Raw genomic sequence first — 18,398 nt, 5'->3', positions numbered from 1 at the left:
AACTTTGGCTTGACATGTATTTGCTCATCACTGGGACACACACACACACCCCACCACCACCACCACCACCACTGCTGGGAAATTGTGGGGTGAGGGTGTAGGGTTGGTGGGAGGGAGGGAGGGAGGGAGGGAAGGAGGGGCAGCCTAAATTAACACTTGACATTCAATACGGTCAGGTCCTTAATTGGCCAGGGCCTTCCTGAGAAGGCAATTCTCTATTCCCCAAACTGCCCCCGCGCTGCGCCATGTGCCCGTGTCATCTGTGTATGTGTGTCTATCTGTCTGTGTGTGTGTGTGTGTGTGTGTGTGTGTGTGTGTGTGTGTGTGTGTGTGTGGAAGAGAGAAATTGCATCTGTGTGTAAGTATGTGCCAGAGAAAATGTGAGACAATGTGTGTATGCATATATATTTGTGTGTGTGTGTGTGTGTGTGTGTGTGTGTGTTTCAGCCCGGGCCCTGTCCTGAGAGAGGCCCTCCGGTCCCTTCCCTCTCTCTAATGAGGCTGGATGAATTAGCGCTACGTGACATGATTTGAACAGCGGTGGCCCCCGCCCCACCCCTCCCTCGGCCCTCCCCCCTTCCCCCTCCCTCCTCTTTGTCCTTCTCCCCTCTTCATCCCCTTGCTCTCTTCTTTTTTTTTTTTTTTCCCCTCAAAGCAGTGACAGGCATCTGGTGGCCGAAAAAATGCCAGGAGCAGCCCCGCGGCTCTCGCTTTTATGCATGCTGCTGCTGCTGCATTATGCCACGCACATGCACACAAACACACACACACACACACACACACCTACACACAATGAAATACTTTTCGCCTTCCGACCATTCCTTTTCCTCTCACTCACGCACACGCACTTCCCCGCAGATCCAGTTACACTTGATGTTATTACAGCTTTCAACCTGAGAGGTATTAGGCTTCCTTTAACCGATCTGACAGCATTTACAACGCAGGCGAGTCGACGCCTCTAATCGCCTCTGTGACATCAGCCTATTACCAATTGATCTCAGAGTGAGCCTCCTCCTCACCTTCTGACTGATGCACGAGCTGTCGACTCCTTTTACTGTTCTTTGTCATAATGCGCTATCTTTCTCGGCCGCTGCATCCTGCAAACCTGCAGACTGCCCTTTAAGTGCTCTCATTTCACATTTCTTTCCTGCCATAAATCTCGCGGCCCTTCGCTTATGATATTTTTATTATTGACGTTATTGAGTTATATCTGGTCACACATTGATCTGGCGCAAGGGATCACCTTTGCCCCCTTGAAGCCCTGTTTTAGACAAACAGGATGCTAGATTTATGCGCGCCATGGTCGCGCAGAAAAGTGGCAGTGAATCTCGGTGATAAATCCCCTGTTGCCGCTCTTTACAAATCTCAACTGATCAACAAGCTCTAAAGTAATGGCCTGGATAAAGGAAACAAAAGCTGCCGATTTTTCTTTTTTTATTTTGTATTTGGAGGAAACATATCAAATGGATTAAATGCTATGAAATATTAAATGGCAGTCAGAGTCGCACACATCATGCAGCGGACAGCGCTCCAACAAAGCACTTATCGCTGAGTGTGTTTCCCGACAGTGGAAGAGGCAGCTCGGGCCATTTACAGAGAAAACATCAACATAGAGAAAGCAAGTGTGTGTGTGTGTGTGTGTGTGTGTGTGTGGCTGTTTGTGTGCCTGCAGGCATGAGTGTGTCAACAGCATCTTTTAACACACACAAAAACAGCTTTTTACTTTACAAGAATCCTCACTTTGTCCCATTGTTCAATCGCACGGTAAACGGCCGACAATGTGCAGTGCCAGAGGATTGTGCATGGTGACCTCCCACCCCTGGCTGTTTGCCATGGATAAAGGGTCAGACCGGTTGATGTCGAGCACGGGAGGCAAATTAGATCATTTGTGACTTGATTGGCATTATAGATTGTCAGAAGTCAAGTCCACTGCTGCTCGATATGTGATCATCTCACGTGCAGACGGATTCAATTCAGCCTCGGTGTGTGTGGGACGCTCACAGGCGTTCTCAGTGACAACACACAGGGCCTTCACCAACTGGCCCCCGCACACAAACACACTCATTGGTCCACACACACTCGCAAAAAACAATAGCCACCCAGAATCTCAGTTTGCCAGAAAAACACAAGCAGTGGGATGCCAAGGCAGCTGCATTTAATGGTGGCCATTAAATGTTATTAATCTAGCAGCGCACACATCTTTACAAAGTCAGCAGAGAGCACAAACAAATGCTTACACATGTTGCTCTAACACTTTGCTCACAACATAAAGTAGCTAATGAGTTTAGACTCTGTGCTTTTTCAGAGCGTTGAAATGACAAACATTGTCGGAGAGCGATTTTACACAATCTGCACGGAGAAAGGACAAAGTAGGAGAGGGCGAAAGCAGGTATCTATGCCTGTCAGACAGCATATCTTTGTGTGTGTGTGTGTGTGTGTGTGTGTGTGTGTGTGTGTGTGTGTGTGTGTGTGTGTGTGTGTGTGTGTTCGTTGGCTAGAAGCCTACCACAGCCTGTACCACTACCCTCCCTTCTCCAGAACCTCCCTAAAATCCTCCCTGGGCCTCTAGCAATCAAATCTCCACGGTAAGCTGGAGACAGAACAGAACAGTGTAGAGATAGATGGAGAGTAAAACATGGGAGCGAAAAAAGACTGAGGAAAAGTAATGAAACAGAAAATAGTGGGGGAAAGGCCTTGCTCCGTTCCTCCTCCTCCTCCTCCCCCTGTCACACGGGGCCACGGGGTTCAACATATGCATTAAGAGATGTAACATTTATTCTTGCCTGCGTTAAATGTTACATCTCTTAATGCATACGTTGAACCCCACATAACCCGACATGAAATCACTGTTACCCGTTTGGAAAAACCATTTTCTATCCACAACAACTTTGGTAATTTGCCAGCACATCGAAAATGTACAGTACAAACCAACACACGCACCCTTCCACACGGCAGTGTCGGATTAGCAGGAGAAAGAGAGGGAGTCAACCGTGGGCCCTGGACAAAATTACCATCATTATCCATAACCATAAATAAGCCTGATGATGATGGTTTTAACAATAATAACAGCAATTCACCCTGAGTGCTTTTTCAAATAACAGTGACAGCATTAGCCACATCGCCGAGAGAGAAATGAAAGGCCCGCTGCCTTGAGAGCTCGTCTTCGTTGCCACTGCTCATGGGGCAAATTGGCAGGCAGAGCGAGCAGACAGGGGTCCTTAAAGACGGATGTAAAAATAGTCAGCTGTCGATTTGCCCGTTGAGCTGGCGCGGCTCCAAGGAAAACAAAATAACAGGAGTTGAGGAATAACAGGAAAAGGGAGAAGCCACGGTGAAAGTATGCCGGAGTTCCTGTCACTTAGCGCAGGTCACACCTAACGTCACCTTCCTTTGGATGCGGGACGGGAAAGAGCAGCCTCTGTCAACAATGTCTCTGACATGTGGTCACGTCTTAAAATACTATATGCCACTGCAAGATATGTACATGTTTCCACTGACACTTGTGTGTGATGATCTTCTCTGCTGGCCCCCTCCCAGCTCTTAATACCCCCGTGACCCCTGGTACTGCCACTTCACAATCACACTCACACTTGTACACAAAACTACTGTACTTCAACCCTTTCATAACTGCCTGGACCTTGGTGACAGCTGCTGCATTCCTGCTATGCGCGCGCGTGTGTGTGCGTGCGTGTGTGTGTGTGTGTGTGTGTGTGCGTGCGTGCGCGTGTGTGTGTGTGTGTGTTGCCGCCCTGGCTCTGTGCTCATGTCCCCCTCATTAGCCAGTGGCGGGGTGGTGACATCCTGAGCGACTTGCCCTTCAAACACACGCTTCCTCTTCACACCGGCGACTTCTCCCCTTGTGCAGGAAACCACCCAGAGTCAAATAAGTAACGGCCGTCTTTTGAGAGAGAGACGTATGAAATGAAAGAACCAAAATCAGGGCGAAGAGCAGCGCGCTAGCCGCTTCAAAATGCTTCACCGGGGACCTCCGAAAGTAGATGAATATATATTTATGATCAACCTAAAATAAATTCAATATATCTGTTAAACAAAACACAAAACAGTGCAAAGTGATGAAAAAGAAAATGACACTTTTCCATCCAAATTTGACATGAAGTACTTTTCCCAATGCAGTGAGGGTCTCATCACATTAGTAAACCCACACACACACAATTCATTTATAACAAATCAAGCAGATTAAAATACCTCATGAATCTACTTAATGTCACATGTTGAGATTTATTGATAGATTCTTTTACTTTTGCCTACTCGTGCCCACACAGATTCCCTGGGAAAGACTCTGCAGCAGTAGATTTCACCACTCAGCCCCCTGATAAGAGGGGAGCAGATGGCTCTGCATTTCTGTCGTTCCTCAACGCTCACACACACACACACACACACACACATGTAAACACGCAGTACACTGCCCTGCCAGACATATGATAAAGAAACCCTTTTTTCGCTTTCCGTGATAGCGTCTCTACACCGTTCCGTTTCCTCCCTCTTATTCCGGCATTCACCATGGCAGTGAGGCAGCCGTCTCCTCAGGACAAACAGGAAACAGCTGACACGGGGGCCGTGAGTGATGCTCACATGATGCTTATTGATCGCCAGTTGCCCCGGGTCGCGCACACAGAGTCAGGATCGTCGGCTCTGCGGGGCATTGCTGCGCGGCTACAGAGGTTACTGCATGAACCAGGACACACGTGATCGGGGCCATGAGCAGCGCAGATTTATTGATTTGTTTTTCATATTCTATACAGATAAAAATGTTTTTAAACGGTAAGACGCGGCGAAAGATCTCCTCAACTCTCACCACCATAAAAGCAGAGGAAAGAGATGGAACTAAAATGATTTTGTCCACTCAAACATCAACAAGAGTATGTTAGAGAGAAAAACATTTATCAAATGCCGTAACAGGGAAATCGCATAATATGTTTCATGTATCTTCAGGTTTTCAGTAAAGGTAAAAGGACATGCTTGGTGATGCAATTGTAAAATAAATAAATAAATAAATAAATAAAGGGCAGTTGAAACAAGTTGAAAGTAAAAATGTTGCGGACGTCATATCTCCCTGGTTGGTGCCTGGGTAAATATAGTTGGGACCACAGCATGAATGGGACCTTGTACATCCTCCTACTCCATCAAACTAGATGGGCTCTTAATAGTGCACACACACACACACACACACACACACACACACACACACACGGTAAATATACAAATGGCTGCAGCCACCTTCCCACTCAGTCTTACTCTTGGATTTCTGTGCTCACTCCTGCAGAAATAGTGCCTGCCTTCAGGAAACATCGTCACGGCTGCATATGCACACAAAGGGCCGAGGGAGATACCCGCTGAACGAATGCCACCGCGGCCTTTCTCAGCCGCGTTATCTGGGACTACTAAACATGGCCAACAGCAGTGACTACGTTCGACGATGTAGGAGCCGACCACAAGCTATGGGTGAGGTGTCTTCTCACTGGTGAGGAAGAAAGCTTCTTGAAGAAACATTGTCATTGTGTCTTAGTATAATTGATAATCCTATTAAACGCTCTGCACGCCTGCATCAACCCGAATCATCCCCTGTTACTCGGGTTCGACCTCAAGAGACCGTCCAAAGCAGACAGTAGCTGCACAACGAAATGATCTGCGTTAGCATCTAGAGGAGCGGCGGTGGAGACGGAGTTTTAGGAAAGATAGTGGAGAAGGGAGAAGGAGGGGGGCCTGTGAAGTGTGGAGGAATGAGAAGAGGAAGGAAACGGCTGTGCGAGAAGAAACAGTGAGAGACAGAGACGTAGTAGTAGAAGAATAAGAGAAAGAAAAAGTAGTAATGGGGGAAGTGGTGCGTGTCTTTTCTGCAAATCTCCTCTTTCACCTCTGCTCTCCTCCAGCTCTCTAGCCAAGGCCAGCCAAGAGACACTTCACCTCGCACCCGCACACACATGGAGCCAGAGCCAACACACACACACACACACACACATACGGAGGGAAACACACTAAAAAAAACTGCACTCGCTCATACTCTCCCTCTCTCTCTCTCTCTCTCACACACGCGGGCACACACAGACAAACACACCAGCACAACTGGCATATGAATATTTAGCCACCCACTCAGAAAAATAAATGGCAAAAGCACAGACATGAATGCCTTTAACACACACACACACACACACATGTACACATAAACTTCACTGTCAGAACACACACACACACACTTGACACCAGATACATGCACATATAGGCATCCATATGCTCTGTGTGCAACGACCCATCAAAGACAGACATGGAAATAATAACAGTAGAGTGTAACGACACACACGCGCACACACACACACACACACACACACACATTCACTCACTGTGGATAATTCTACACATATGCATCAAATCACCGCCTGCCCAGTCCCACACAACGGAAAGACGCGGTGCATATGCACCACATATGCAACGTGCAGCACGTCTGTACCTCACTGTGTCAAAAAAATGTGCGCGCACACACACACACACACACACACACTCTCAGCGCTGTAAGTGTATCAGTGTGTTAATAGGCAGATTAGCACACTCTGTGATCTGCACTGGGGAGGATAATATCAACCCCATTTCTTCACCCAGACAAAACAAAGTAGAGCATGTTATACCATAAATATGTCTGTCATCGTGCCCTCAGAGCCAACAGCGTTCGGCGTAAACAGACAGGACTGTATGGGCTGCGCTGCACGTTCAGGAAATATGTGAAACAAGGGCAAAATCTGCAAATATGACGGTAACATTGATCACGATGAAAAGTCAGAACATGGCACGAACCACGAAAACACGATAGAATATTAAAGAAAGATGCAAACGAAAGAACTAAAGCCCAGACAATTGGAAATTAAGAGTAGATGGATTAGGGTTGATTTAAAAATATATATATAATAATAACCCTATAAAGCTGACAGATTTGTATGATCTGTACCAAAACGCTTGTACAATTTGACACGTTCTTAAAAACAAGACAATACCGTTCCAAACACCGCTCATTTTTATTTTATTAAGAAAGTAAAAAAAAAATACTTATTATTAAATCTTAAAATTCTTTGCTGCTGTTTTTTTTCCTTTTTTTTTTTTGCTCAATTTTGGTGAACCTTTTTCCCCCCCTCCAATTTCTTATTTTTTGGAAATTGGAGGGGGAAAATGAAAATGTTGCAGGTCTCCTGGGTGAGAATATTTTGATTTCAAAATTTGCAAAAATGCATCTGCACATTGAAGATTAAAGCGGACACTCGCACATTTTTTTTTTTTGAAAGCAGCCTATATTATCATCATCACCATTATTTCAAACGAATGCATTTGTTCTAATGTGACGCCCTGCGTTCCTAAAGCGGCAGAGCCTGTGTGGTGCGAGGTGCGAGGTGCATCACACGCTCGACCTCGCCAGGAGACAGAGGATGCAGAGAGATGCTGAGGGATGCTGAGGGATGTTTCCCTGCTCCTCTTCCTCCCAGCAGCTCTGCAACATGAGCCTGGGTGGCAGCATCAGATCCTCAGGTGGAAAGTGAGGGCATTTCTTTTTCTTTTTACGAGCTGGTCGTTCCCACATTCCTCCGACTGGAAGCTCAAGAGGATTTTTTTTCTTTTTCCTTTTAAAACATACATCATATTTTTTATTTTTTTATTAATTTATTTATTTATTTTAGAGACGCGGCCTGCGGCTCATGTATTGTGGAGGAATTATCCCTGATGAACCAATTAGACTCGTCGTATCACTTAACTCCGGGGTTTTTAACTGGCAAGGGTCGATATTCATAGCCACGCATCGGGTCAATTAAGGCTCCAAATATTACCACTCCGACGAAGTGCCCGGGAAATAATTCAACTGATAATTAATGCTTGTATTTTTTTTTCTTCTCCCACCTCCATGAAACAATTGCGAATGTTCCCTGCTGTAGTGTTTTGTAAAAAAAAAAAAAAAAAGAAGAAAAGAAAAGAATTATAAAATGCACCGATTTCTGAACATTATGGAGGCTGAGAAAATAGGCAGCATTTATCGAATCCATTTCATTGATTTCATTTAAATTGCATGCTGTTTCCTGTTGACACTTGCGTGGATTATGAAGGCTGTGAATCTCCTGCTATGTGCCCGAGAGAAAGGCAGAAGAAGAAGAAGAAGAAGGAGAAGAAAAAAAAAGTTTCTTCAAAGATTAAAAGCCTATTAAGGCCTGTTATGAAACGTGTAAATTATCCACCCACAGAAAAGCCTTAATCGCCACTGGTGTTTATTTCGTTGGAGAAACACACGGTAATGAAACGTGACTGCAGGTAGATTGATTGTCAATAAGTAATATTAACAACCCATAGTTAATAAAACTTAATTGCCCCCCCCCCCTTTACATTTTTCCCCAGTTTCTCCAATTTGACACATCATTTTTTTTAGTTGGTAAACGTCTCAGTGAATATGCAAATAAATACATTTATTCATTGTGAAATCCCTCACAAAAAACAGCTGCATTACAAAATGAAAAAAAAAATAAAAATAATAATGATAAAAATAATAATTAAAAAAAATAAGTAAGAATAGATCGAAAAGTGAATCGATCAGTTTAAAGGGGAGGTTCGATTTCAAATTGGCTTCTTGTGTCTCCCTCCACGCGGACAGAGGCAGGTGTCTGTGGCTCCACTGAGCCATAACGCACATGAGGGGGAGAAAACAAAGCTGCACGATTCACATCGTTTGACTGAATTACAGTCGTCGCTCTGCTTTGTGGACAGTCGTCGGTCACCGACGTTTGGACACCGAGGGGACTGTTTCTTGATGTTGATTTAATGTGTGCCAAGAAATCGATACACACACGTCAAAGCTCTATTTTCCCTCGTTTATAAACTCTTCCTGTGCATGTGTGATTTACAAGGAATTAAAAAAAAAAGAAGGGGGGGAAAAACGAGCGTCTCCAGACGTGCTGCTGCGGGTGAAGCCCTGCGCGTCCTCGTGCCGGACGCACGGCGCACAGCTGCTTTGCGTCTCTATCGATCAGATGGAAAATATAATTTGGCCTTAACAACGATGAAATGCCGCATCCCTCGTGCCACCTTGTTGATCTTTAAGGGGGATTTTGAAAACACAAAGCCCACAAGCCATTCCTTCCCCCCCCCCCCCCCCCAACACCCCCAGGGTGCGCCAGCCTCGGCAAACACGAAGTCATTATCGGTTAGATTCCAATAAGGCGAGTCTGTCAAGGAGCGCGCTTCCTTCGGAGAATTTATGTCATGCCTACTAAACATGGCGAGATGTCTCCTAAGTGGTGCGAGGAAGGATAAATAACAGCGAGTCCCACAGCTGATTCAATTGGAACAACGGTGCGCATTTGTTAAAAGGATTGGGGATGCAAACGTGTAGGGGCCCCAGCAGATGCGTGTGCGCAGGGGCCCATCCACCTGCTTCACACCGGGAGCGCTCCCCATCACCACCATCTCCTCCAAAATCGCTCATCAGTAGTTGGGATTTTTGTACAATGTTGTTCAAGGCTCACGGTTCATTTCCGTGTGAAAATTATTAAGTGGAAATATAGAGAAGAGGATGTAAAAAGCACACGAAACAATCTGGGGGAGGGGGGGTGGGTGTCGAAATGTGCCATTCCCAAAAGTTACATCGGGACATGATTTGGTGTCAACACGTCACCTTTCACCTTCGCCATTAGACCTCTGGGATTCAGAAAAACGACCCAAATGCAACTGAGCTCTGCGAGCACCGGCGAGGTGACGGGCCGCGGCTCATCCTTCCACGACAACAGAACCGCGGCGGAGCTGTTGCGCAAGAGCCGCCGTGGCCTCAGCGCGTAACAGCGTGTGCATGGCACGGAGAGCCTGCAGGTCCCGCAATGATTAACGGCAACCTAACAACCATCCTCTATCTTTAGTGTCTCCCCCTCACACACACGCACGCACACACACACACACACACACAAACACGCGAACGAAAGCGCACACGCAGACACACATGGACGCACACACTTGCGCAAAAAAAACTCGCCTCTCATACTCCTCTCCCCGCTCCTTACCTGACATCTATTCGACCAAATCACAAAAACCTCTTTAAAAAAAAGAAGAAGAACTCTTCTCCTGCTTCTACTTGAAGACATAAACAAAACAAACAGGGGACACAGCACCAGAGAGAGAGAGAGAGAGAGATGCAGCGTCACATCCACGACAACGCGCGAGGCATGTGGACTCCTCCTCAGCCGGTGCAGGCTGTCCGTTCTCCCCGCGACTTGTTCCAGAAGGAGCCCGTGTTCATTCGCGGGCTCCTTCTGCTGCTCTGTGGCCGCGCAAGGGGCTTCCTGCCTCGGCCACATGAAGTCAATTAACCGGTCCCAGAGGGGAGCCCCTTCCCCAGTCTTTATCGGCACCGGGGTTATCAAAACACTGCTGTTGCTTGCTTTAAAACTCCACACCGCTCACGGACCAATTACGGAGACTTAAGCATGTATGTAACGAATCCAGACAGGGATAATCCATCAAATGGTGAATTCATTTATTTATCTGGTAGTGGTCAAATTTTGCATTCAAATGTGTGTGTGTGTGTGTGTGTGTGTGTGTGTGTGTGTGTGTGTGTGTGTGTTTTTTTTTGTTTTTTTTACAAATACATAAAATCTGCAATTTTTTTTATAGTTGTTTCAAAGAGAATAAAATGACTCATGCGATGAATTAGAAGAAAAAGAAATAAAAGAGAAGGCGCACGAGATGAAGAGACACTTTCAGGCACGGCGTGTGTAAAACGACGACACACAACATCTGAAATATAACAAAAGTAGCAGGGAAATGCAATAGCATGTAAGAATTGTTCATTTGAAATATCTCCAACAAAACACTGGCCACAACCACCCCTACCTCACAGTTCTCACACACACACACACACACACACACACACTCTCTCTCTCTCTCTCTCTCTCTCTGTCCACACACACGCAGAATAGATGGTAAACAACACAAAAAGGCACAGGAAGAAAAATAAAAGTTTGGTCCTTGGATAGAGACTGACTATAACGGGAGAGGTGAAGGAGAGAGGAGGGCAGGCGTGGAGAGGATGAGGAGGGCTGAGGGCTGAGTTGGACGTACCTGCTGGGACATTCTGTAGAGGAGGTTGCTGTCAGTGCTCTGCTGCTGCCATGTCCCCATGAAGCCCGGCGGCTCAGCACTAGGCGGTCTGGTGCCGAACTGCATGGAGCTTTCGCCTGCTCCCTCAGCGCTGCTGCTAACGATGCTAATGCCACCCAGACCGCTTCTGCTGCCGCTGCTGCTTCTGCTTCTGCTGCCACCGGGGTCACTGGAGGGGATGCTCGCGCAAACGCCAGCGGTGCCGTGGGGTCCGTTGGCCTCGGCTGGAGGTGGCCTGGGCAGTTGTGGGTCTGTGCTGGGCTCTGGCGGGACCGTGTCGCACTCGCTGCCTCTCACATCCAACTCTGCCTCTTTGGACTTAGACAGGGAGAGGGAGAGGGAGAGGGGGAGGGCAGGAGGGATGTGGGAGTGTGAAGGAGGAGAGAAAGGGAAGAAAAGTAAGTGAAGGTGGGTTCTTTTGGGGTCGTGTTGCCTTTTCTTCTTTCTTTTTTGCCTCATGCGGGACCGGCTTCCCGAAGAGGACAGCAGGGAGAGGGGAGATGATTGAGTACAGCGTGTGTCTGTGTGTGTGTGTGTGTGTGTGTGTCTGCGTGTGTGTTTGAGAGAGAGAGAGAGAGAAAGAGAGAGTGAGATTTCTTGGCAGCTCTGGCGGCGGAGGAGTGTGTGTGGAGTTAATTCTCGTGAAGAAAGAGAAAAGAGGGCTCGCGGTGAATTTCCTCTGGGGCCTCGTCTTGGACAGGGCAAGATGAGCGGAGCACCGGAGGTGGGGAGCGATGAGGAGGAGGAGGATGGAGGTGAGGGGGGGGGGGCTGATGAGAAGGTGAGCAAGAATGGAGTCAAATAAAATTCTCCGAAAAGAGCAGGGGGTCTGTGTGAAGTAGTGAGGAGGGATGCATGATGCTGCTCGTGGCCTCAGTTTTTGCTTTAATCCGTCTGTCAGTCATTTTGTACTTGGGCATGGACTCCACACGAACACACTCTGACACAAACGCACACACACGTTCACCTGCATGCTCACATTCACACGTTCACACAGCAACACACAGTGCTCGGCTCTGAAAGGCATTTCAGCTAAGTAGGAAAGAAAAAGTTAAACAACTCAGGAGCTGCCAACAGCTATGAACACATGCTCACACAGGATATAAACAAATCAGTGGGATCTATTAAAAAAAAAAAAATTGGTCTAATGAGCTTTATGAAATAAAAAAATGTGAAGGGTATTGTCGGGCAAAGAAACTAAACAGCAAACAGACAACTAGAGGTGAAACGTAAAGAAAGTTTCACGAAAAAAAAGTGAATGTCAAGCATCTAGAACATGTGTTAAAAAGAAAAAAACGTTTAAGTCTCTTTTTTTTTCCTAAATAAAAAAAAGAAGTCCCATTAAAAAGAAAAAGCTCCATAAAATGCAAACAGCTGAGCCGAGAAAATGCAGGAACGTCTCTTACCATCAATTCTGTGTCTGTCCCAGCAAAGTGAAGATGAGATGTGGGAGTGAGCTACCAGCTATCCGACTCTCCCTGCCTCCCGCTCCTCTGTCTCTCTCTCTCTCTCTTTCTCTCTTTCTCTCTCTCCCGCTCCTTTACTCTCTCTCTCTCTCTCTCTGTCCCTCTTTCGACGTCCGTGCTGCCGCCTGTCCTCTCTCTTTCTCTCTCTGCCTGCTCCCTCCCTCTCTCCCTCTCTCTCTCTCTCTCTCTGACTGCTCTTTACTCCACCGCAGCCACTGAGGAACTGTGCCTGGGTGCGTTTGTGTGTGTGTGTGTGTGTGTGTGTGTGCAAGAGTGAGTGAGTGAGTGAGCGAGCGTCTGCGAATAAGAGAGAGAGACGGGGTCTCTCCGAGTGTGTGTGTGTGTGTGTGTCGGGCCGGTGCAGGCTCAACTGACTCAACTGTGCCGCTCCACCCCGAGATGCTCAATGACATCGCGCTGCACGCTTCCTCTCTCTGTCACACACCCACCCACCTACACACACACACACACACACACATCCTCTGCTGGGGGCAGGACGGTGGGGGTAAGCTCCATCTCAGTGCAGTGAGGGGAAAAGGGGTGGGGGCGTCCCCTGCCTTATTACTACTGGTACGTCTCAGAGCAACTTAGTTCTCCTGTGGGACATCCCACTACACACACACACATGCAAACACAGGCACGGTGTCTGGCAAAAACAGCTTCTATCTTGAAGTCAAAATGAAAACTGTTTTAAGAAAAAGAATCACAGTTGCAGACTGCGATCAGGACTTTATTTCTTCTTCGTATGAAAAACAAATGGAGAATTCAGGATTGTGGTCTAAAGCTTCTTTGATCCCAACTGAAAAAGCTTCTATTTCTGATCTGTAGGGTAATTATCAGAAAACAAACACACCCCCCCCCCCCACACACACACACACACACACAAAAAACAAGAAAAATATCAATAGACTTGTTATATCAAAAAAAAATCTGGTGCCTTTGTTTGATTTCTCATTCGCTCTAATGAAAGACTAATGGAACGCAGGCAATCTGCCACCACCATGTGTATGAACGAGCACACACACACATATTGGAACCCCCCCCCCCTCCCGGTGGAGGCTCTCAGATTTTAATTAAGAAAAAAATGAGGAAGAGGTTCCATTTTAGCCAAATTGGTCCCCACAGCAGCAAAGGTAAGAGAATAAAATGAGGGATGGAGGAGTAAAGGGAGGCAGACACGGAGAAAAAGACACACAGGAGGATAAAACCAAAAAAAAAAGGGGAGGAAGGAGATATATGCTTCCTTTGACAGAGGATAGGACACATCTCAAACAATGAAGACATCCCCCCCCCCCCCCCCTCCTCCTCCTCCCTTCAAATCTCCCAGTCTCCTCTTCTCCAGCCCGTGTCTTTCCCCCCACCATCATTAGAGAAATGACAGAGCAGGTGCCTCGGTCCGCAGCGACGGGGAGATGTCATTGTGATCTTTCCGCCGCCGAGCAAACAAAAGAGACGGGGGACAGAGAGAGAACTCCTCTCCTCGGCTACGTTAAATGGCTTCTGATGTATAAAGTCACACCGATTTTGTGGTAAATTGCGGCAGACGGCAGCTCGGTTGTCTGTTAAAAGCCTTCGGCGCGGCTAATGGCAGTATACTGGTAACCTTTGCTGAGATTATCACACTGGTCATTACTGTTCTGTCTATTAGCAGAGAGGAGAGTGTACGGTGTCTGTCTTACCACTTTGAAAATGTGCAGTGGCGTCTTTTGTCTCAAGCTCACTTTACATCTCCACTCCTTTTTTTCCATCACTGCCTACTTCTTTATCCTTTGCTTTTATTTTTTGCAATCATTTTTTTTCTCCTCTTGTACATCTCTTTACGTCGCCCTCTCTGTCTTTTACTACCCCCCCCCATCCTTTTCCACTCCTGTCGGGAGCCACAAGCAGCCTTGTCACAAAAGGCGTAATGTGTCACCTCCAGTCCATGTGCCGCCAGCTCCGCTCTTAACAACTTATTGAAGAGGAAACGCGCGAGGCTTAGGCTAATTATATTAAGTGACAATTTAGCGGCCAAGGTTCCTTTTTGCTCTCCAGCTCGTGCTCTTTTCTTCCTCGCTCTCCCTCTCTTTCTCCCTGGCTCTTGTCTGTAAATGTGCTTGTCTGTGGGGTATTTTTTTTCCAAGTGGCACTCAGTGTTTCAAGTCAAGCTGGTGGCTCAGCTTCTGACCTGGCTGGTTAATGGCTGTTATTTGTGGGAGGGAAGAGTGGACTCTGCCAATATTGCTCACTCTCCCTCCACATCTCTGTCTTTCTCTTTTTTTTTTTTTTTACTTCCCCCTTTCCCTTCCTTGCACCCCGGCCCCTTGCTGATGGTAATGGCCGTGATGACAGAGGAAACGGAAAAGACACAGAATTTAAAAAAAAAAAAAACAACAAACAAAAAAGAAACGCAGATGAAGAGCTTCGGGGGAGAAAGAAGGAAATAGAAAGATGAAAAAGCACAAATTAGAAAAGGGCAGGGGGAAAAAAAGTGATGCAGGAGATCCTCGGGCTCCTTTATTAAAACTATTATTGTGCAGGACTTGAGAATTCCCCCCGGGGCAGGGGTCCATGTCGAAGCCCATATAATTAACTAGAGGCTCAGCTACGGATCAATTACCAGACAAGCAAGTGATAGCCGAATCAATGGAAGATCATCAGGCTCGTTATCAGTGTTGCAACTCATTAGAGGAAAAGTGAGGTAGAGAAGGAGAGAGAGCCCAAAAAAGAAAAGAAAAAAAAAGGTGGGGATGAGGCAGGAGGAGAGGGCAGGGTTGGTGGCGCTGTGTAAGCCCAGAGCCTGATGGGTGTGTGTGTGTGTGTGGTATATACTAGTGTGTGTGTGTTTGTGTGTGTGTGTGTGTGTGTGTGTGTGCTGTGTTGTATTCCTCCATAGCTGCCACTGGCTGGTGACAGGAGGAGCTCTGTATGACAGAGTGCAGCCTGCTCTGTAGCAACAGTCACTGAGGCTTGTACAGATCAATACAAGCGTGTGCATGAGGTTAAAGCTCTGCCATAGCATCCTTATTCCCCAGCGACTCGCCGGCTCAGTCTGGGGAACCATCCCACAATCCGAGCAGTCAGAAACGGACTGTCGAGACTGAGGAGTTACAGGACAAAGGCCACATTTCAACACTGCAAAAGCATGTTGGATTATGTTATCCCAAATAACACTAACCACTGTCACCAGAAGCGCCACATCATAGGAATACTAAAAATGGCTACGTTCTTGTCATTTAGTCAGCTGTTTCAGTTACGGTCGAGTCGATCAAGATCTTTTTAGTGAGGGTGAAATGTCAAAAACTAAAAAAGGAGCCGCATAATGCAGAAACTATGCGGCATGATCCGCGGGCTCGTTTCGCCAAATTTGCAGCATGAGATCATTTTTCTGTTTTTGCTCATTTTTCACCGTTTCACTCATCAAAACAAAAACACCACGACTGCACGAGCACGTGAGAGCCCTGTAGAGCTCGCAGACGTGTATCTGCATTTTGTGAATGACCATCATGTCATGAGCATGACACCGCCGCCGTATGCAATGTGAGTGCAAGCGATGCCCGCATATCATTTTTATGAAGTAGGCTCCAAGTATCGAGCGTCCTGGATATGTTTTATTAAGACACTTACATAATCTTTCAAAATATATTTCTGCAGTTACTGACTGCCTGAGACATGGATTATTTCAGTATGAAATTTTTTTTTATTTGTTTGGAGAAATCATTGTTTTCTTTTTCTACTTTGATTTGTTATTAAAAGAATTGCAGACATCTGTTCTGTGTAAAAATACGCTTTAGTATTCGAAGATACACAAGTTTAGTCATTAATAAAATGGATAGTTTTTTCCTTCCTAATGTCAGTCATTTCCTGAGTAAATACAAGTGATAACTTTAGGCCATAGCTAACCCTGCTCTGGCCCATCAGACAGTAAAAGTCTGCTCTCTTGACCTCTGACCTTCTGTAACTGGGCGCTGATGTCATTAGAAATATTACAGATACAAAGGTATCACTTTTTTTTACATGGACTTTGTCAGTGATATCCAGTGTAATTCATTAACTGTTGTATATATTCAATTATTTCTTATCTTATCTTTATTTTTCCCAGTCCTATTTTTCTGCGTTTTCTTTCTTTCTTTATTTAATTGTACAATACTGGCACTGGCAAACTGTATACATAATACCATTTACAGTGCAGCCTAATAATTGAATGTGGGGCTGTGTTCTCATGCTCGACTGGTCACATAGTTGGTCAATTGGTCATTGGTCGGACAATTGACAGTGTTGCATCCATAACCAGGAGAATGCTGTCTTAACTTATTTTAAGATTACTGAATGTTTTAACTTGGAGTCGGCCCCAAACTATTTGACAGCATGTCAAATATGTCGTTGTGGCGGCTGCATTTTTTCTTTCTCTCTCTCGCAACCAGTCCATTGAATGGTAGGTAAAACTTTGCTTCGCCAACTTTTGCTTTGCTTATGATAATTGGTGTGGATGTTATATGCTTTATGTAAGGTATATGTATGATTCAAGCTATCACAAATTTCAGAGGAAAATAGTGCTTTGTGTAAAAGATGACTATACCATGTCAGATGAAAAGAGAGTCAAAATAAAATGTACGGACTTAAAAGTCTCGACCTCTCATCACACTTTTGACTGTAAGCTACAAATATGTTTCAAAAGGTGCCGTCCTTCACTAAGCCCACATTATTATACCCACCAAACCTCTCAGCGCTGCCTGTTTGTTTCCCCAACATTGACATCTAATGGGTCAAATAGCCCAGCAGCAATTGGGTGCGACAGCACCGAGTTGTTGAACATTTTGAAGAGAACCACTTCACCCTTTCTATGCCAAAGCCTTGAGAGGCAAAATACCTTGCATTTCCTTTTCTGTGCTGAGTGAGAAAAACCTGTTGAAGCAAAACGGTGAGTACGGAACAGATGTAGAGGTCGTCAAAAATTCATAATTTCAATGCTTGTCCGCTGTGTTATTTTTTATTTCGTTTTCTTTTCTTTTCTTTTATTTGAAGGGGGTAATTTTTAATGGAATGGAATCACAACTGGGCAAAAATCACCTCAAATTGACCTTTTACACATTAAAAAGAGGACAAATGGACGGACAGAGGCAGGGGGCAGATGGAGAGGGAAGTGAAACAAAATAATTTGCGCTGTGATTGGTGATTATGTGCCGCAGGAACAAATGATTAAGGCCAGTAGAAGAAAAGTTTGACGAGTGTCTGTTTGCTGAGGAGGATGCTTCTCGAACTCCGGTTCGCTCGAGGTTTTCACATAAAAGAAACATAGAGAGTTCATCCTCTGGGCTGTTTTGTCATTTAAATTTAAATTTCCACATTGAAAGATCAGAGATTTATCGTCAATTCCAGGTAAAAAAAAAATTTGAAATGGGCAAAGCAAAGAATAATGGAATAACACTGGAATCAAGTGGCATTTCCAAATAATTGAGCGCAGCCTTTGTACAGTGTACCAGAGCAGAGACATAAGCGGGAGCACATGGCTCAGGGCTGGTACCGTCTGTGACCTGATTTATGGTCATACGAGGAGGCTCACGTACACACACTCAAACAGGCAGTGTGTGTGTGTGTGTGTGTGTGTGTGTGTGTGTGTGTGTGTGTGTGCGCATGTGACAAGGAATGGCGTGTCGATCAGATGGCACAGGGATAGAAGTGTCACTGTTCTGCTACCACTACAGGGCCACAAGACATCATATGACACCGACAGGAACAGCTCTCCACTTGTGATAGCGGGAGAGAGATGGGGAGAAAGATGTAGAGGGAGACAGACGAGGGCACCGAAAGGTCTGAGAG

The 18,398-nt window shown here is 46.0% G+C and overlaps 1 protein-coding gene across 3 annotated transcripts in view; it reads right to left on the bottom strand.

Moving 5' to 3' along the window:
* Positions 1-18,398, bottom strand: part of bnc2 (basonuclin 2) — a 156,321-nt gene that overhangs the window by 81,450 nt on the left and 56,473 nt on the right. The window contains exons 1-2 of one of the 3 annotated variants that reach the window (XM_035637454.2): positions 12,540-12,743; positions 11,095-11,451 (exon numbers count right to left, since the gene is read on the bottom strand). In XM_035637454.2, the coding sequence (XP_035493347.1) occupies positions 11,095-11,451; positions 12,540-12,542 (360 nt within the window). In that variant the 5' untranslated portion in view covers positions 12,543-12,743. Of the gene's footprint in view, positions 1-11,094; positions 11,452-12,539; positions 12,744-18,398 lie in introns of those variants that run through there. The other 2 variants (XM_035637449.2, XM_035637451.2) reach the window with 2 other exon arrangements.

Source organism: Scophthalmus maximus, chromosome 8, assembly GCF_022379125.1.
Source record: "Scophthalmus maximus strain ysfricsl-2021 chromosome 8, ASM2237912v1, whole genome shotgun sequence".
NCBI classification, from domain to species: Eukaryota; Metazoa; Chordata; class Actinopteri; order Pleuronectiformes; family Scophthalmidae; genus Scophthalmus; species Scophthalmus maximus.
Note: the sequence above shows the minus strand (reverse complement) of the source record. Positions and strands in the feature narration are given on the sequence as shown.